This window comes from Giraffa tippelskirchi, chromosome 1 (genome assembly GCF_054371585.1).
Source record: "Giraffa tippelskirchi isolate mGirTip1 chromosome 1, T2T-mGirTip1v1.2.pri, whole genome shotgun sequence".
In the NCBI taxonomy this organism is placed as follows: domain Eukaryota; kingdom Metazoa; phylum Chordata; class Mammalia; order Artiodactyla; family Giraffidae; genus Giraffa; species Giraffa tippelskirchi.
This window is the reverse complement of record NC_137275.1, coordinates 102,453,411-102,473,095: the sequence shown is the minus strand read 5'-3', so window position 1 is coordinate 102,473,095 and position 19,685 is coordinate 102,453,411. Positions and strand designations below refer to the sequence as shown.

Below are 19,685 nucleotides of genomic sequence, written 5' to 3'. Positions count from 1 at the left end.
CATCTGGGCTGGCGAAGCCCTTTGAGAGGCAACAGGGCTGTGTCCACCAGAATTAGGAATGTACAGCCCAGTGATCTCACTTGCCGTGATGAATACCTTAGACACAGCAGGTAGAATGTCGCATGTGGAAGCTTGCAACGCTTTAATAGCCAAATACTGGAAGCACAGGGTCTATCGTTCGGGTCCTGCTTCAGTTGTGTGGCATCTGTCCAGGACAATGCCATGAGATGTGACACATGAGAGCGATCCGTATCACACCTCTCCTCTGCCTGAGACCCTCTGACGGCTGACTGTGGCCCCCTGATTTCCCTCCCCTCCTTTGACAGTCCACCTTGCTTTTCTCCAGTCGCATGGCTTTTCCCTGTACCTCAATCATGCGGGTCAGCCTCCCACCTCAAGGCCTTTGTACAAGCCATTCCCTTAGCCTCCCCAGAGAATCCCAGCGCTCACCCCCTCACCACCGTTAACTCTGCTTAAATGTCACGTTCTCCACAAGGCCACCTCTGACCACTCCATCTAAAATCTAAGTCCCCACCTGCCATTTCCAGTCTCCATTATCTAGCTCTATGTTTTCAATTACTCTTATTATATTCTAACACAACATATAACTTATATGTTTATTGTCTGCTTTATGCGCCTCCCCCAAGATATCGATGCCATGGGGCAGAAACTGTCATCCGTTTTGTTGACTTCCATAACCCTAGGATATACCACACCTCCTTCCCCCACCAGACCCAGGCACAGCCCTTCTCCTCCCAGCAACACCCCCCCCCCCCGCCAGGACACACCCCTTCCCCCTCCCCAGCACCCCCAGTGAGACACCTCCTGCCCCTCAGCTGCAAACCCGGGACACACCCCCTCCCCTCTCCGCAGTCCCAGGACACACCCCTCCCCAGCCCCAGGGTACACCCTCCTCAGCCCCCAAGACACACCCCTCCCCCTCCCCAGCCGCCCGAGGACACACCCTTCCGCTCCCCTCCGTGAACCCGAAGCTCAGGCCCCCTCCGCCACAGGCCGACTGAACAGAGAAGTCTTTCCACCGCCCTCGCCCCGGCTCCTGGCCGCCGGTTGCGCGCTCTCCGTCCCTGGCGCTCCGCCAACGAGACCGAATTCTGAGGCCGGCGCTGCGAGCCGAGCAGGACTGAGTCCTGAGGCCCGAGACGAGCTGTTTCCGGGCAGGAGGTGTCTGCGGCGAGGCCGGTTAGTGCGGGCGGCGCGGAGCGCGGGTCGTGCGGGGCCGGGGCGGTGGACGCGCGGGGCCAGGGGGCGCGCGGAGTCCCGGCCGACTTCCGGCAGGTCAGCGGGGCCGGGGCAGGGAGTGTTCCCGCCTGTCCTTCTTCCTCCGTTGGCTCTGGGGTCGGGGAGGGGGTCCTGTGCCCTAGACTTCTCCATGGTTAGAGCAGCGTTGGGGGAGGGGAGAGAGGCAAGAGGCTGAGGTTGAGTTGCTCAGCTGTGTCCAGCTCTTTGTGACTCCGTGGACTGCTGCACGCCAGGCTTCCCTATCCATCACCAACTCCCAGAGTCTACTCAAACTCATGTCCATTGAGTCAGTGATACCATCTAACCATCTCATCCTCTGTCGTCCCCTTCTCCTGCCTTCAATCTTTCCCAGCATCAGGGTTTTTCAAATGAGTCAGTTCTTCACATCAGGTGGCCAAAGCATTGGAGTTTCAGCATCAGCATCAGTCCTTCCAATAACTATTCAGGACTGATTTCCTTTAGGATTGACTCATTGGATCTCCTTGCAGTCCAAGGGACTCTTGAGAGTCTTCTCCAACACCACAGTTCAAATGCATCAATTCTTCAGCACTCAGCTTTCTTTATCGTCCAACTCTCACATCCATACATGACTACTGGAAAAACCACAGCCTTGATGAGACGGGCCTTTGTTGGCAAAGTGATATCTCTGCTTTTTAATAAGCTGTCAAGGTTGGTCATAACTTTTCTTCCAAGCAGTAAGCGTCTTTTAATTTCATGGCTGCAGTCATCATCTGCCGTGATTTTGGAGCCCAGAAAAATAAAGCCAGCCACTGTTCTCACTGTTGCCCATCTATTTGCCATGAAGTGATGGGACCGGATGCCATGATCTTACTTTTCTGAATGTTGAGTTTTAAGCCAACTTTTTCACTCTCCTCATTCACTTTCAAGAGGCTCTTTAGTTCTTCTTTTCTTTCTGCCATAAGGGGGATGTCATCTGCATATCTGAGGTTATTGATATTTCTCCCGGCAATCTTGATTCCCGCTTGTGCTTCATCCAGCCCAGCGTTTCTCATGGTGTACTCTGCATATAAGTTAAATGAGCAGGGTGACAATATACAGCCTTGACGTACTCCTTTCCCTATTTGGAACCAGTCTGTTGTTCCATGTCCAGTTCTAACTGTTGCTTCCTGACCTGCATACAGATTTCTCAGGAGGCAGGTCAGATGGTCTGGCATTCCCATCTCTTTCAGAATTTTCCACCGTTGATTGTGATCCACACAGTCAAAGGCTTTGGCATAGTCAATAAAGCAGAAATAGATGTTTTTCTGGAACTCTCTGGAATATTTAACTTGGGTAGTAGAAGCACGCAGAAGCGAGGCGGCTGTGACGCCTCGGCGCAGAAGCGTGGCCGAGAGGAGCTAGGCCGGGCAGGGGGCTAGGCCGGGCCGGGGACTGGGGGCGGCGGCTGACTAGGGCGAGGCGGGGCCGTGGGCCGGTGGCCAGGGGAGACGGCCGACAGGGGCTAGTCCCGGCCGGGGGCCAGGTGCGGCGTCCGACAGGGCCTAGGCCCGGCCGCGGGCCAAGGGCGGCGGCCGACAGGGGGCTAGGCCCGGCCGGGGAACGGGGGCGGCGGCCGACAAGGGTCTAGGCCGGGCCGGGGGCCGGGGGCAGCGGCCGACAGGGGCTAGGCGGGGCCGGGGGCCGGGAGTCGGAGGCCAGGGGCCGGGGGCGGCGGCCGACAGGGGCTAGGCCGGGCCGGGGGCCAGGGGCGGCGGCCGACAAGGGTCTAGGCCGGGCTGGGGGCCGGGGGCGGCCGACAAGGGTCTAGGCGGGGCCGGGGGCCGGGGGCCGGGGGCGGCGGCCGACAGGGTCTAGGCCGGGCCGGGGACCGGGGGCGGCGGCCGACAGGGGCTAGGCGGGGCCGGGGACCGGGGGCGGCGGCCAGGGGCCGGGGGCCGGGGGCGGCGGCCGACAGGGGCTAGGCCGGGCCGGGGACCGGGGCGGCGGCCGACAGGGGCTAGGCCGGGCCGGGGGCCTGGGGCGGCGGCCGACAGGGGGCTAGGCCGGGCCGGGGGCTGGGGGCCGGGGTCGGTGGCCGACAGGGGCTAGGCCGGGCTGGGCTCCGGTGGCCAGGGGAGGTGGCCGACAGGGCCTAGGCCGGGCCGGGGGCCGGGGGCCGGGGGCGGCGGCCGACAGGGCCTAGGCCGGGCCGGGGGCCTGGGGCGGCGGCCAACAGGGGGCTAGGCCGGGCCGGGGGCCGGGGGCCGGGGGAGGTGGCCGACAGGGGCTAGGCCGGGCCGGGGGCCTGGGGCGGCGACCGACAGGGGGCTAGGCCGGGCCGGGGGCCGGGGGCCGGGGGAGGTGGCCGACAGGGGCTAGGCCGGGCCGGGGGCCTGGGGCGGCGGCCGACAGGGCCTAGGCCGGGCCGGGGGCCTGGGGCGGCGGCCGACAGGGGGCTAGGCCGGGCCGGGGGCCGGGGTCGGTGGCCGACAGGGGCTAGGCCGGGCTGGGGTCCGGTGGCCAGGGGAGGCGGCCGACAGGGACTAGGCCGGGCCGGGGGCCGGGGGCCGGGGGCCGGGGGCCGGGGGCCGGGGGCGGCGGCCGACAGGGCCTAGGCCGGGCCGGGGGCCTGGGGCGGCGGCCGACAGGGGGCTAGGCCGGGCCGGGGGCCAGGGGCCGGGGGAGGTGGCCGACAGGGGCTAGGCCGGGCCGGGGGCCTGGGGCGGCGGCCGACAGGGGGCTAGGCCGGGCCGGGGGCCGGGGGCCGGGGGAGGTGGCCGACAGGGGCTAGGCCGGGCCGGGGGCCTGGGGCGGCGGCCGACAGGGCCTAGGCCGGGCCGGGGGCCTGGGGCGGCGGCCGACAGGGGGCTAGGCCGGGCCGGGGGCCGGGGTCGGTGGCCGACAGGGGCTAGGCCGGGCTGGGGTCCGGTGGCCAGGGGAGGCGGCCGACAGGGACTAGGCCGGGCCGGGGGCCGGGGGCGGCGGCCGACAGGGCCTAGGCCGGGCCGGGGGCCTGGGGCGGCGGCCGACAGGGGGCTAGGCCGGGCCGGGGGCCGGGGTCGGTGGCCGACAGGGGCTAGGCCGGGCTGGGGTCCGGTGGCCAGGGGAGGTGGCCGACAGGGACTAGGCCGGGCCGAGGGCCGGGGGCGGCGGCCGACAGGGCCTAGGCCGGGCCGGGGGCCTGGGGCGGCGGCTGACAGGGGGCTAGGCCGGGCCAGGGTCCGGGGGCCGGGGTCGGTGGCCGACAGGGGCTAGGCCGGGCCGGGGGCTGGGGGCGGCGGCCGACAGGGGGCTAGGCCGTGCCGGGGGCCGGGGGCCGGGGGAGGTGGCCGACAGGGGCTAGGCCGGGCCGGGGGCCTGGGGCGGCGGCCGACAGGGCCTAGGCCGTGCCGGGGCCTGGGGCGGCGGCCGACGGGGGCTAGGCCGGGCCGGGGGCCGGGGTCGGTGGCCGACAGGGGCTAGGCCGGGCTGGGGTCCGGTGGCCAGGGGAGGTGGCCGACAGGGACTAGGCCGGGCCGAGGGCCGGGGGCGGCGGCCGACAGGGCCTAGGCCAGGCCGGGCCGGGGGCCTGGGGCGGCGGCTGACAGTGAGCTAGACCGGGCCAGGGGCCGGGGGCCGGGGTCGGTGGCCGACAGGGGCTAGGCCGGGCCGGGGGCTGGGGGCGGCGGCCGACAGGGCCTAGGCCTGGCCGCGGGCTGGGGGCGGCGGCCGACAGGGGGCTAGGCCGGGCTGGGGTCCGGTGGCCAGGGGAGGTGGCCGACAGGGACTAGGCCGGGCCGAGGGCCGGGGGCGGCGGCCGACAGGGCCTAGGCCGGGCCGGGGGCCTGGGGCGGCGGCTGACAGGGGTCTAGGCCGGGCCAGGGTCCGGGGGCCGGGGTCGGTGGCCGACAGGGGCTAGGCCGGGCCGGGGGCTGGGGGCGGCGGCCGACAGGGGGCTAGGCCGTGCCGGGGGCCGGGGGCCGGGGGAGGTGGCCGACAGGGGCTAGGCCGGGCCGGGGGCCTGGGGCGGCGGCCGACAGGGCCTAGGCCGTGCCGGGGGCCTGGGGCGGCGGCCGACGGGGGCTAGGCCGGGCCGGGGGCCGGGGTCGGTGGCCGACAGGGGCTAGGCCGGGCTGGGGTCCGGTGGCCAGGGGAGGTGGCCGACAGGGACTAGGCCGGGCCGAGGGCCGGGGGCGGCGGCCGACAGGGCCTAGGCCGGGCCGGGGGCCTGGGGCGGCGGCTGACAGGGGGCTAGGCCGGGCCAGGGTCCGGGGGCCGGGGTCGGTGGCCGACAGGGGCTAGGCCGGGCCGGGGGCCTGGGGCGGCGGCCGACAGGGGGCTAGGCCGGGCCGGGGGCCTGGGACCGGGGTCGGTGGCCGACAGGGGCTAGGCCGGTCCGGGGCCCGAGGGCGGCGGCTGACAGGGCCTTGGCCTGGCCGCGGGCCGGGGGCGGCGGCCGACAGGGGGCTAGGCCGGGCCGGGGGCCGGGGGCGGTGGCCGACGGGCTAGGCCGGGCTGGGGGCCGGTGGCCAGGGGAGGTGGCCGACAGGGACTAGGCCGGGCGGGGGGCCTGGGGCGGCGGCCGACAGGGGGCTAGGCCGGGCCGGGGGCCTGGGACCGGGGTCGGTGGCCGACAGGGGCTAGGCCGGTCCGGGGGCCGAGGGCGGCGGCTGACAGGGCCTAGGCCTGGCCGCGGGCCGGGGGCGGCGGCCGACAGGGGGCTAGGCCGGGCCGGGGGCCGGGGGCGGTGGCCGACGGGCTAGGCCGGGCTGGGGGCCGGTGGCCAGGGGAGGTGGCCGACAGGGACTAGGCCTGCCCGGGGGCGGCGGCCGACAGGGCCTAGGCCTGGCCGCGGGCCGGGGGTGGCGGCCGACAGGGGGCTAGGCCGGGCCGGGGGCCGGGGTCGGTGGCCGACAGGGGCTAGGCCGTGCTGGGGGCCGGTGGCCAGGGGAGGTGGCCAACAGGGACTAGGCCGGGCCGGGGGCCGGGGGCAGCGGCCGACAGGGGGCTAGGCCGGGCCGGGGGCCGGGGTCGGTGGCCGACAGGGGCTAGGCCGGGCCGGGGGCCGGGGGCGGCGGCCGACAGGGGCTAGGCTGGGCCGGGGACTGGGGGCCGGCGTCGGCCGCGAGAGGAATTACCCAAGGCCCAAGGTAAGAGAAACCCAAGTAAGATGGTAAGTGTTGCGAGAGGGCATCAGAGGGCAGACACTGAAACTAAAATTACAGAAAACTAACTAATCTGATCACACGGACCACAGCCTTGTCTCTCTCAATGAAACTAAGCCATGCCGTGTGGGGCCACCCAAGACGGATGGGTCATGGTGGAGAGGTCTGACAGAATGTGGTCCACTGGAGAAGGGCGTGGCAAACCACTTCAGTATTCTTGCCTTGAGAACCCCATCAACAGCATGAAAAGGCAAAAAGATAGGACACTGAAAGATGAACTCCCCAGGTCAGTAGGTGCCCAATATGCTAATGGAAGCAGATATAGATACTACCTACATCTTTGTTGTGTTTTTTTTTTTCACTCAGGTGCCAGTTCAACAGATTCTGACAGTGAAAGTTTAGCTTGCAAATTGAAGCCTGGAGCCATGCCACAGTAAGTGTGTATGATTCCGTCCGTTTAAGTAGAAAATGTCAGCAGACTTGTGCTCAGTGACGCCGCTGGTGTTGTGCGCTGAAGGAAGAGGTCAGCTGATGTCAGTGAGAGATCAGATGCTTGAGCCTGGAACAGAGTCTTTGACTTTTGAACTTTGAAATCCGCATTTCATCCTCAGTGTCCCCAAATCTAACCATCCACAATGTTTGTTCCAGTGCCAACTGACTGCTTATAAATATGTAGAAGGAGCAGTCACAATGAGAGAAAATGACTGACATCAGTACTAAAATGTAAATGACAAACAACTTGTCACATAAATTAGAAAATATCTAATTAGGCTAGAAATGGGTTTCCATTTGGATCAAGTGTATCTCCAGTTAGATCATGTCATGAAAATCTCAAAATGTCATTGTCCCTACAAAGACATAGGGATTATTAGTAATATGTTAGGATCTTAATTATTTTGCAAAGATAAAATCTACCAAGAGTTTGTAGAAAACTCCATGAATATTGAGACTGTGCTAAGAAATTTGTTTGATTTACTAGTATATACATAACAATCATAGCCATTCAGCCTCAAATTATCACTGAGCATTCATGTTAAAGGGGGCTTCCCTGGTGGCTGAGTGGTAAAGAATGTGCCTGCCAATGCAGGAGACATGGGTTTGATCCCTGGGTTGGGGAGATCCCCTGTAGGGGGGCATGGTAACCCACTCCAGTATTCTTGCCTGGAGAATCCTATGGGCAGAGGAACCTGGTAGACTGCGGTCCATGGGGTGGCAAAGAGACATGACTGAGTGCTAACTGAGCATATGTGTTAAAGGGCTCTTAATAAGATCACATACTCTGCTACCTGTGCATTCCGACAAGGATCTCAAGTTTAGTGAAGTTCCATGACTCGCTTGAGATTACACAGCCTGTGACTTAGCAAAATTGGACCTAGAAACAGCTCTTAACTTTTATGCACTAAGAAAAGACCACAGTCCAAGACATGCTCAACTTTACACAATGGGAAACTGGAATAAAGAGCAGTTGCTGGACTGAAAAGCAACCACCAGAACTTTGAATTAAATATCGAAGCCTGTTCCTAAACATTTCCTAAACATATCTGCTTACTGCTCCAGACTGGGCTTTTCTAAGTATTATCTTTTGTCTTAGGATTTTCCAGTTCAATACTTTCTGCTTTCTAATAAGAGCTGAGATACATAGTTAGTACTTTCATCTGTGTGTTTATTTTGCTGCTGTCTGTGGGCCCCTCTGAATATATACTGAGCACCACTGTTCTAACTGTAGGTTGTGGGTCCCCATTTCTGAAGCAGTTCCAGTTGAAGCAGATTAAGCAAACATAAAGAAACTGGCCTGTTCTGTGGCAGTATTTCAAAGAATAATTCCTGCTTAAGAAATTCTGACCCAAGACTTCACTCCTTACTTTGCAGAGCTCAGAAGAAAACCACTTCTATGTCCTTGACCACTGGATCATCATCTCCAAAGACAAGAGTGACCACAGCTGTGATCCAGCCTCTGTCAGTCCCTGTTGAGCAGGTGAGCCCTATCCACAGTCCGAGAGGAGTCAGACTCTTTAGCATAAAGACCCCAGTTAGTCCTCCCCTGAAATATCTCCTCAGTGGACACACAACTGGGAGGAAAGAAAATGATAAGTTAAGTTCTTCCTTTTAATGCACTAAAAATAATTTTTAATCCGAGACACACCACTGATTAATCAACATCTGCATTTCCTTTGAGAATTCCTTTTTCTCACAGCTAATACTCTGATAAAGTGGTATCTGTGTTGGCTGTTACTGCTTGATTCTCCCTCACATATGTGCCATCTTCCACGTAGCCAAATTCGTTAGCTCATTTAAAAGAAAGCAGAAAAGGAGAAAAGTCCCCCTTATCCACAAAGTCCACCCGATAGAGCTCAGAAGTCCACCTATCCTCTGCGAGCTTAACAGATAATATGGGAATATTCAGATTCCTTCACGTCACTGTGCATTTTCATCCTGCTTTCGTTTCATTGTAAAACTGCTTTATCCAAGAACAACAGTATCCACAACTGGGTCATTGTAGTGAATTCACTTTGCAAACACAGGAAACCTGAAGCTTTTTTTAAGTAAAAAATTAGAATCTAGATGTCTCTAAATGAGATGTGATACTTTGCCTTGGTGCTGTGGTGGGCATCTGTAAACCCAAGCCTCTTGCAACATGAGCGCATTCTTGAGTCATAAGTGTGCCCTCCAGCCACTGAGCGCCCATGGGTGTTTTAGAAATGACAGGGCTCCCCTGGTGGCTCAGTGGTAACGAATCCGCCTGCAGTGCAGGGAGACCCGGGTTCGATCTCTGTGTTGGAGAAGATCCCCTGGAGAAGGGAATGGCAACCCACTCCAGTATTCTTGCCTGGAGAATTCCATGGACAGAGGAGCCTGGCGGGCTACAGTCCATGGGGTCGCAAAAGAGTTGGACACGACTGAGCGACTAGCTCTTACTTACTCTGTGGTATGTTGGGTATGCAAACCATCGAGAAAGCACATCTGAGATGAGACACTAGGAAAGAGCCAAGCAGTAGAAGTCATTCAGAGGTGGCATGTATAGTAGAAACTCCCTGTCAACCCCCAAAGCAGAGTGGACTTTACAGAAACCATTCTGTGCACCAGTGGACTTGTTTCGTGTTTGCTATGTAAGCACTGGTAGGTGTGCGATGAATGCTTAGCCCTGTCAGTGGCCATGCTGTCACCCACGTGGGTCCATGTTTCCGTGGTTTGCGTGTTCCGAGTCTGACCCACGTGCCTCTGCCCTCCAGGCCCCCAGCCCCACCTTGTTCCTCTGCCGGCCGGATGGACCTGCTGCCGCCTGCCTCCCGCCTGTCTTCACCAAGGTCAGGCAGCTGCATGTCTCATCCTCTGAGTTTGCTCTGGGCCTTTGATTCCATTCTCCTGTGGCTTCATGTATAGTCTTTAAACATGAAAACGAGTGATGAACGGGTTCATCTCAAGGTTACCTGTGGGGCTAAACAGATACTCGGTGCACAGCTGCTGTGTGACCATGATCATATAAAGGTCTGCGAAAGGTGGGCCTGATAGAGCTCAGAACAGACTGGGAACACCAAACAGTGCATGGGAGGAGACAGAATGATGGATGGGAACCTGGGAAAGCAGCAAGGTTTGTAGATGGTTTCAAAACCAACTGACAGATTTTCAGTTTGTCTCAGGGGGTGTTTTGCATCACCAGGCATGATGACATTGGTCAGCTGGTCAGCTCAGCTCAGAAATGGTCCCGTGGGGTGTTTCTCCTCTGTCTCCTCCCCACCTCTTTCCGAGAAAATTGTAAATGTTCTAATTGGAGTTGAGTTGATTTATAGTGTTGTGTTAGTTTCAGGTGTACAGCAAAGTGATTCAGTTATAGATGTAGTTTTTTTCAGATTCTTTTTCCTTATCGAGTTTTAAAATACATTGAGTAGAGTTCCCTGTGTAATACAGTAGGATCTTGTTGGTTATCTACTGTATATAGACTATATTGTGTACACGTCAGTCCCGTCTCCTAATTTATCCCCCCCTTTCCCCTTTGCTAATGGTAGAATTTGTTTTCTGAGTGTGTGAGTCTATTTCTGTTTTGAACGTAAGTTCACGTGTATCATTTTTTGATGGAAAGATATTTAAAAGGCACAGTTGAAGAGGTGCCCCATGCCTGTGTACCAGCGTACTGTCGGAAGTCATGCCCCCAGCCCAGCTAAGTTGAGTGTAGTATTCCTCAAATTGCAACAGATCCTCGTTTTTATCTCTGTTTGTTGTTGAGCTTGGCAGGCTGATTCTGAACCTTTTGTGGTTTCAAAAGTGGCTGAGAGCAGCTGGGGTCCTCCTGCAGGGGCAGGCTGAGATGGTGTTAGGATGTGAGATGTCAGGACTCCCTAGACCAGAGCGCCAGGAGGGCAGGGCTGGCTCAAACCTGGCCAAACAGCAGGACGAGGCCCCGAGAGCGCCCACAAGATGCCCCAGCAACCCGAGGGTCCCTGGGCAGGGTGGGTTCTTCAGAGGTGGGCCCCGGCCTCACCCATCTCACAGGATCAACCCCAAGTAACAGGACGAATGTGACAGTGGCTTCTGTAGTCCATTCTCTGAAATCTGTGAATCTTCCACAAGGCAGCCGCGAAGAGCCTCTGTCTGTCTTCATCCAGGGAGTGATGCTTCCTCCTAAGCCAGCCTGCAGCCAGCTTGGTTAAAGACCTCTTCCTACAGAGTGTTTACGGAGGACACAGTCAATGAATGAGGGCTGTTGACAACAACAGTGAGGGTCCACCTCCCCCTACCCAGGATAAAATACCCAAAGAAGGAAGAAGTCACGTCCTGCCTATGAACAGCGATGTCGGGATAACAGCCCACGGGGCATCTATCCGTGCTCAGAGCAGGAGTCGTTCACAGAGCGGCCGGCGTGACTATTGCATGGAGCGCAGGAGCTGTTGACAAGCAGCCCCATCCGTGAAGTCTGTGGGAGCTGCTGAGTTGTTGTCGGAACGCTGTTGGTTTTGGAGCCAGGGCCCCACGCACCTCCGGGCTGAGGTGTCACACCGTCCTGGGGTACCCAGCGGAGAGAGACCTGAGACACTCCTGTCTCCCTCAGGGCTGCGAAACTCCTTCGGGCCAGCCACAGCCCATCCGTGTCCGCACAGTGCAGTCCAGCTCCTGGGGCAGAGACCCCAGCACACTGTCCCCTTCAACCCAAAGGGAGCCATGAGGCATGCTCTGAGCCTGATAGAAAAGGAAACCAGGATTCCACATTTTTCTAAAGCTTGAGTTCGTAAGTCGCAAACAGTAGAGTGACTGTCCTCGCCTGCTGTGCCGGCCTCTTCCTCCTCGCTGGTGCCTGCAGCACCCTTCCCCTGGGGGCGCTGTCCCTCCCTGCCCTGCCCCGTCCTTCAGGGCCTGGGCTCTGCCAGTCCTTGGGCACCTCCATCCGTGTCCCCTCACGCCCCTGGTGGGGTTCCCTGGGGCTGAAGCCGGGGCCACCAACCTGGTGGGGACAGCAGCTCACGGGTCCCAGGGACACACTCGGGGCCTGGAGAGCGGCCACCCCGTGTGGCGTTTCTCCCTGGAGCCGTGGACCTTGCAGGGAGTCTTGGTACCAGGTGGACCTGAGAGCAGGAGATGCCCTCCTGTGGACCTCAAACCCTCAGGGCCACAGACCAGCCTCCCAAGGTCAGCCGTGCGAACGTGGCTTTGCTCAGCAGAAGCTCACTCAGGAGGAGCCACGTGGCAGACCTTGGAAAACTACGGAGACCTGTGTGTGTGACGTGCTTGGTTTCTACCCAGGTCCTACCTTTGTGACTCTCCAGTGTGAAGAGTATGCGCAGTCCTAGGAGCAAACCAGAGGCCCCTGGGTGTCTGGAAGCTCACACGTGGAGAGTATTAGTGCAGCGTCTGTAACGCGCTGTGAATGCTCCCTGAACACACCGGGGACATCGATGACTCCATCCTCACTAGCTGGACCCCGAGGGCAACATCTTCCCTGCTGATCTGCGAAATACTGCCCTCTGGACTAATCAGAAAGTGGAAGTCAATTTAAAACCAGAGACTTTTCTACATTTACAAGTAAGAATGAAGAGAGAATGGACTCAGAAGTAGGTAATAATATTCACCTTTTCATTTATCAAAAAAGGCCTTTGGCACCAAAATTCTCAGCAGGTACATTAGACTTTCCTGCTTCTGCCCACATTGTGGACTTCCAAGGTTTCACAGGGCCAGAGCACATGCACTGCAGGCCAGTTGCTACAGGATCTGTTTTTCCCCAGCACACCTTTGGCCGTCTTTTGAGAAAAATGTAAAAAGCAAAAATGGAAACAGAAAAAAAAAAAAGCATCCTGCCTAATGTGAATTTGTTTGCTTTGGTTCTATGCATAATCAATTATTGCATCTGACTTACTTCAAGAGCCGTACTTGTCCTTTATTGGATGTGATACCCTGTAGGCACATACATAGATAGTAGAAAGTTTCAGTGGGCCTGTTGCCAGGGGAAGAAGGCAAGGGAGGCACCTGGAAGGGTCAGTCATTCCTTTGGTTTTGAGTAGCCGCTTGACAAGTTTCAGCTCTTTGCATCTATGAAGCCACACTCCTTTCTGGTCTGTTGGGCTGTCAGAGTTGATTGGTCTGGAGCTAGAGTGGCTGGAGCACCAGGGTGACAGTGCTGGTCAGGGGGAGGAGGCGAGGAAGGTCAGGTGGGGGAAGTGCTCCCGTTTTATTTCGCTCAGACCCTGCAGGTGAATGGGATCTGGAAAGAGGTACTGGTGCACCTATCTGTGGGGCAGCAGTGGAGACACGGACATAGAGAACAGACTTGTGGACCCGGGGAGGGGGGCTGGGAGAGAGGAGAGGGTCAGATGAATGGAGAGAGTAGTGTAGACACATATACACGACCATAGGTAAAAGAGATGGCCAGTTGGAGATTTGCTGTGTGACTCAGGGAACGCAAACCAGTGCTCTGTGACAACCTAGCGGGGTGGGAGGGAGGTTTAAGAGAGAGGGGGCATATCTATGCTTGTGGATGACTCTTGTTGATATTTGGCAGAAACCAACACAATATTGTAAAGCAATTATCCTTCAATTAAAAATAAATTTAATTATTAAAAAAAAACAAAAGAACCTGCAGATGAGGAAATGCCAGCCCTCCTTCTGGTGCAGCTGCCCCAGGACGCTGGTGGACACATGAAGGTCCTGGGGGAAGGTCGGAGCTTGGGGCACAGATGGGAGACCCAGGTTCAGCCTCTGGGTCGGGGAGATCCCCTGGAGAAGAGCGTGGCGACCCACTCCAGTATTCTTGTCTGGAGAATCCCATGGACAGAGGAGCCTGGCGGGCTCCTCTGGTGGACAAGTGGCATCTCCTTCCCCTCCTGTCTGGTCCCCTAGGACTCTACCCCCAGATGGAACACGGGTGGATTGCACCAGCGCATCCTGGTGTTGATAAAGACAGGTCATGCCGACACTGAGACGTTCCATGGGTAATGGAGCCCGTGCACTGCAGGGCGGGCCCCGGGACCTCCCTCACTTCATCACCTGGGATCCAGTGCTCTCCTGACCTGAGGAGGGGTTCGTGTGCACGGTGCCCACCCCGTAAGTGCTCCTCTGAGCTTAGGAAGTGTTCCTCTGTGTCATGAGACCGTGTCGTGTGGCTGTGTGAGCCCAGACCTGATGGGTGTGTCCCGGTGTTTCAGGAGCTGCAGAACATCCGTGCGTCTGAGGGCCAGGTGGTCATGCTGGAGTGCCGTGTGCGCGGCACGCCCCCGCTGCAGGTCTGCTGGTTCCGGCAAGACAGCGAGATCCAGGACTCACCGGACTTCTGGATCTTGCAGAAAAGTAAGGAGAGGGGCCCCCTCACAGTGCTGCCCACAGCACCACCCCGGGGCTGACCAGGCCCTGTCTCCGCCCAGGAGAACCAGGAAGGGTTCAGTCACTAAGATGCATGGATTTCTTCTTTGTTTCCTTTTTTTTTTGGCATTTTATTATTTTTAACTATTTTTTTCTTCCTCTCTCTTGAACTTCCCACCCCATCCCAACCCTCTAGATATTTTTTAATTTTTATTTTTATTAACAATATTGAGTTAGTTTCAAGTGTACAGCAAAGTGATTTAGCTATACATCTACATGCATCCAAGCTTCCCTGGTGGCTCAGGTGGCAAAGAATTTGCCTGCCATGCAGCAGACCTCAGTTTGATTCCTGGGTTGGGAAGATCCCCTGGAGAAGGGGTAGGCTACCCACTCCAGTACACTTGCCTGGAGAATCCCAAGGACAGAGGAGCCTGGCAGGCTACAGTCCATGGGGTCGCAAAAAGTCGGACACGACTGAGTGACTAAGCACAGCATACATGAATCCATCCTTTTTTGGAGTCTTGCTCCATACAGGTCACTACAGAGTATGGAGTAGAGGACCCTGTGCTGTACAGGAAACCTGGTTGTTTATCTGTTTATGGACAGTGGTGTGAGGTGTGTAGATTTGTGGTCTCAGAGTGAGGGGACATGGGCTCCAGCACATGAAAGCCATCCTGCTGGCTATGGGCCCTCACAAGCCCTGACTGAAGTTTTGTTTTCTTCTTCCGCAAAAATCACACATCCACATTTGAATTCAAAGTTGGGCCAGTCATCCTAGGAGGCTCTGAGCCTTCTATGAACTGCAATTGAAAACCTTGCTAGTGTGAGCTGTTAAGGGAGTCTTAGTTTATTTATGGGAATGTAAATTGATCTACCGTCCCTCTCTCTTTTGCGATGGGGCTTATCTCCAGTGTTTCTGCAGACATGTCCTAGACAAGGCCACAGGAAAGGATGGGCAGGTTTCGTATGAACGGAAACTGACTCGAATGCTCTGTTTTGATGTCTTTTTTTCTCATGTGGGGAACAGAACCTCGATCCACAGCTGAACCTGGTAAGAAGCTTTTTCTTTGTTTCTCTCTGCTAATGCATCTCTTGAGTTTCAATAGTTTGTTTCTGTTTTAAACCACATGCAGAACAATGTTGTCGGAGTTCCCTGGAAATGTGAAACCCCCTTACAGACAATATCTTCTTGACTGTGGGGTCTGCACACTGCATTTTCCATCTAGTTGTTTTATTAGTGAAACATTCAATTCCATTCAGACAAGGAGATCGGGCTCAATGACTTGAGGCTTTTAAAACCATGGTCTTTTATACTCAGAAAGCAAACTAAGCTAGAGATGCAAAAGCATCCGGCTAAGATTTCAGTGGAAGAGTGGTCTGCGGCACATTTCTACTGAACAGAAGACGCCACCAGCTAGACTACAGCCTGGAGATGCGTCTCCTGGGAGAGCAGCCTGGGGGTCAGCAGAGTGACCCCAGGGTCTGTATGTGTGTGTCCTGAGGTGTCGGCAGAGTGACCCCAGGGTCTCTGTGTGTGTCCTGAGGTGTCGGCAGAGTGACCCCAGGGTCTGTGTGTGTGTCCTGAGGTGTCGGCAGAGTGACCCCAGGGTCTGTGTGTGTGTCCTGAGGTGTCGGCAGAGTGACCCCAGGGTCTCTGTGTGTGTCCTGAGGTGTCGGCAGAGTGACCCCAGGGTCTGTGTGTGTGTCCTGAGGTGTCGGCAGAGTGACCCCAGGGTCTCTGTGTGTGTCCTGAGGTGTCGGCAGAGTGACCCCAGGGTCTCTGTGTGTGTCCTGAGGTGTCGGCAGAGTGACCCCAGGGTCTGTATGTGTGTGTCCTGAGGTGTCGGCAGAGTGACCCCAGGGTCTCTGTGTGTGTCCTGAGGTGTCGGCAGAGTGACCCCAGGGTCTGTATGTGTGTGTCCTGAGGTGTCGGCAGAGTGACCCCAGGGTCTCTGTGTGTGTCCTGAGGTGTCGGCAGAGTGACCCCAGGGTCTCTGTGTGTGTCCTGAGGTGTCGGCAGAGTGACCCCAGGGTCTCTGTGTGTGTCCTGACAGGTATGGTGGGCTGAATGGTGGCCCCGAAAGCTGTCCATCCTTCTGCAGCCGGTAAAGGTGACCTTATTCCGATGAAAGGTCTCGGCAGATGGAAGTAAGTTACTGACCTCTGTACCAGATCACCCGGGATGCATGTGGATCCTAAATCCAATGAAGGGTGTCCTTGGAAGAGAAGAGGGGGTGATCTGAAGCACAGAGCCACCTAGGGGAGAAGGTTTGTGCAGATGTATGCAGAGGTCGGGGTGATGTGGCCACAAGCCCAGGGAGGCCTGGGGTTCCCCAAGGGCTGGAGCAGGCCAGGGGGACTCCCCTGGAGCCTCTGGAGGGAGCTCAGCCCTGCCCACACCTTGGTCACAGGTTTCTAACTCCAGAACTGGGGGAGAATGAATTTGTGTTAAAGCTGTCCAGTGTGTGGCCAGTGGCTGCAGCCGCCCCTGGACACCGAGAGTGAACTTGCTGGCTCCAAGGTGAAAACAGTGGCAGGACCCGCGACCCCTGCCCCCCCGCCCCCCGCCACGATCTTGTCATAAGGTTAAAGGAATGAATATGCACAGATGAGATGCCTGAATCAGGGACTGCCACTTGGGTCTCAGCCCCCTTCACCTCCTCCTCCTTGTCATCATCACCATCATTAGGGGTCCTCATCCACTCGTTCAGTGGACACGCGGTGCTCTTGCACGGCCCTGATGTGGGGAACGAGGCCAACGAGCTGGGAGGCTCCACACAGGACTCACCCTGCCTGCTGGGGCCGCATGGACAAGGCCTGTGCAGTGACACGGAGGCCCTGGGAGAGGCTGGAACCTCTGGTCGTGGGAGGCTCGGGGTCTCAGCATCAGAGGTGGAGGGGTGAGCCGGGTCCATCCAGGGGGTGCAGCCCTTCACTCAAAGTGGGGGAAGAACCCCACGTGGCAGCCGGTGTCCGGGAGCCTCCCCTTGCCCTGGTGGGCTGCAGGCACAGCCATGGATGACCAGGAGTCTGCATCTCGCTAGGTGCCGAGGCTGGCACCAAGTGAATCCTCAGTGAGGTTTTTTCCTTAAAAACCATCCTAAGTGACTTTGGCTCCATTGGTTTTTGCCAAAAACCTACAATGATCCCAAGAACTTTGTACACTCCAAGGGTGGTGACTGGACGTGGAGCCCAGCACAGACCCAAGTCGGTCCTGCCCTGAGTCCCACGGGCCGGCCACACCATCCCCCTTCTGTGGCCTGGCTTTCTTCTGCCAGGACCCCCAGGATGGTGGAAAGGCGAGTGTGGCCTCAAGCTGAGGGGCCCAGCGTGGGCTCCAAGCCCCTGGGGGTCCCCTTGGGAAGTCTGGTGGACCATAGTCTCCACTGCCGTCGGGCATCTCTGTCTCGGGGAATGTCTTGTTTCTTTGCTTTTTGTTGTGATGGGACACCCCACTTATCTCCGGGCGGTTGGGAAGTCTGTTGTTGTTACATGCTCCCGCCTTAGATGGGGAAACATGATTGCTGCCTTGGCGCTGCTCACTCGATCCTGGGAATCTGTTAAATACAAATGGCAAGGGGAACAGAGAAAAACAGAAAAAGAAAAACAGAGACTTGCTGGGTTGCTTCAGGTCTCACCTGTGATTAAGAGTGTGTACAGCCTGCATGTGAACCCGGATTCCCACACCTGCCAGCTACCAGGTGCCAGGCCCTGATTTTAGACCCCCAGCTTCACTAAGGAGTCCTTGACAGATACAGTTTGTGTGTATTTCAAGTCTACCTTGTGATGACTTGATGCCCATAGGCCTCATGGAATGATTGCCCAACATACGCATCGCCTCACACAGTTAAATCTGTGTGTGTGTGTGTGTGTGTGTGTGTTTGTCTCTTTAATGTTGTTCTAGAATCCATGAACACAATATATATAGCTCTCCATTTTTTTAGATCTTCTTTAATTTATCTTAGAAGTTTATAGTTTGCTGTATGTCTTGCACATGTTTAGTTAGATATCTTGATATTTTCAGTGGCATTATAAATTCCTCATAGATAGAGATAGAACTGACTTTTCTATATTCACTTCCTAATTCCATTTATTTCAAATAATTCTAATTGTATTTTTTTATGTATACATAATTATGTCTTCAAATAAGTGCTTTCTTTCCCCTTTGCAACTGTGATAACCCTTTTCTTTTTCTTGCCTTATTTTTCGGACTGGGATCTCCAGTACAGAGTACAGTGGTGAACAGAAGTAGTGAGAATAAGTATCCGTGTCTCTTTTCCATAATCAGAGGAAAAGCTTTCAGTATTTCACCATCACATATGATATTAGCTTTTTTGGAGACATTTTTATCAAAATATATAAATTCTTCTCTGTTAGTTGACCAAGAGTTTTTTCTTAGTCATGAACTAAGATTATTACATTAAATTTTGTTAAGTTTATTTTCTGCAGGTTTTGAAACAGGTGATTTTTCTTTAATGTGGCGATTTAACTTTTAAAAAATTTTGTGATTCTAAAACGACCCCAACCTGATCTCGATGTATTCTCCTTTGGTTGGACTTTATTTGTTGGGGTTTTATTTAGGATTATTCCATCTATACTCAGAGTCTGTAATTTTGCTTTCTTGTACTTCTTCCTTGTTGGTTTTAGTATCAAGGTTATGCTAGTCTTCTAAAACAAGGTTGCAGAGTGTTCCTTGTTTACCCCGAGAGTTCCTGTGAGATTACTGTTTTCTTCCCTAGATTTTGGAAAGAATTGATTGGCAAAACCAGTTGGTTTCATTGTGGGGAGGCTTTTAATTTCAGATTTAATTTTTTTCATGCAAATAAAATGTTCTGATTTTGTATGTCTTCTTGGGTCTATTTAAGTAAAGCATATTCCCCCTGCTAGGAATTTATTGAGGCCAGCAGATTCTCCAATTAGTAAGTGAACTGTGGTTTATAGTATGTTTCCTATCTGCAAGATGTGTTGTCTCCCCTTTCAAAAATCCTTGATACTGGTGATTTGTGCTTTGTCTCTTTTTCTTAATCAGTGTCTCTAGGGGTTTATGAGTTGTATCAGTCCTTTCAAAGAGCCAACTTTTGGCTTTGTTTTTAAAAATGTTCATATTTGCTTTCTGTTGCCTTATTTTCTGCTCCTTTTTTCCCCATCTGCCTTGTGTTTCGTTTGCTTTGCTCTTTTTCTGGTTTCTTGGGCTAGAGGCTTAGTTGATTTTTAGCCTTCCTTCTTTTCCAGTATATGTGTTTCGGGCTTTAAGTTACCCTCTAAACACAGTTCGCTGCGTGCCACAAGTTTGAATAAGCCCGATTTTCACTATCTTTTATGTAAAAGTTTTTCCTAATCTTCATGTGGTTTTTAAAATTTTATTGAAGAAATTCTTCAAGAAGCATGTCATTGAACTTCCCAATGTTTGGGGAGGTTTTTCTAGTGACCCTTTTTTGATTTCTCACTTAATTCCATGAAGAGCCCCGTCTTAGTCATTTTGCGCTACTGTTATAAATACCATAGACTAGCTGGTAAACAACAGAAAGTTGTTTCTTATAGTCCCGGAGGCTGGGAAGT

At 56.0% G+C, this 19,685-nt stretch overlaps 3 protein-coding genes across 8 annotated transcripts in view; 1 reads left to right on the top strand and 2 right to left on the bottom strand.

Annotated features, from left to right (window-relative positions):
* The window catches only part of LOC145505566 (liprin-alpha-1-like), a 488,322-nt gene that overhangs the window by 374,865 nt on the left and 93,772 nt on the right, over positions 1–19,685 (bottom strand). The gene's annotated exons all lie outside the window — the stretch shown is intronic.
* Positions 1–19,685, top strand: part of LOC145504728 (liprin-alpha-1-like) — a 59,237-nt gene that overhangs the window by 12,439 nt on the left and 27,113 nt on the right. For 3 of the 6 annotated variants that reach the window (XM_081486040.1, XM_081486049.1, XM_081486088.1), the window contains 5 exons: positions 6,711–6,777; positions 8,214–8,319; positions 9,575–9,649; positions 13,973–14,114; positions 15,154–15,177. In XM_081486040.1, coding sequence (XP_081342166.1) covers positions 9,609–9,649; positions 13,973–14,114; positions 15,154–15,177 — 207 coding nt within the window. In that variant the 5' untranslated portion in view covers positions 6,711–6,777; positions 8,214–8,319; positions 9,575–9,608. Of the gene's footprint in view, positions 1–1,006; positions 1,201–6,710; positions 6,778–8,213; positions 8,320–9,574; positions 9,650–13,972; positions 14,115–15,153; positions 15,178–16,180; positions 16,275–19,685 lie in introns of those variants that run through there. The other 3 variants (XM_081486080.1, XM_081486035.1, XM_081486063.1) reach the window with 2 other exon arrangements.
* On the bottom strand, positions 604–1,475 carry LOC145505545 (uncharacterized). The gene is made up of 2 exons (XM_081487970.1): positions 965–1,475; positions 604–822 (listed from the first exon to the last, which is right to left on the bottom strand). Exon 1 carries the CDS (start codon positions 1,390–1,392, stop codon positions 994–996), a length of 399 nt encoding a protein of 132 aa, XP_081344096.1. The 5' UTR covers positions 1,393–1,475; the 3' UTR covers positions 604–822; positions 965–993.

What these genes read in the sequence shown, in the direction of transcription:
- LOC145505545 (XM_081487970.1), bottom strand. Translation starts at nt 1,392, where the DNA reads ATGGAGAAGTCTAGGGCACAGGACCCCCTCCCCGACCCCAGAGCCAAC.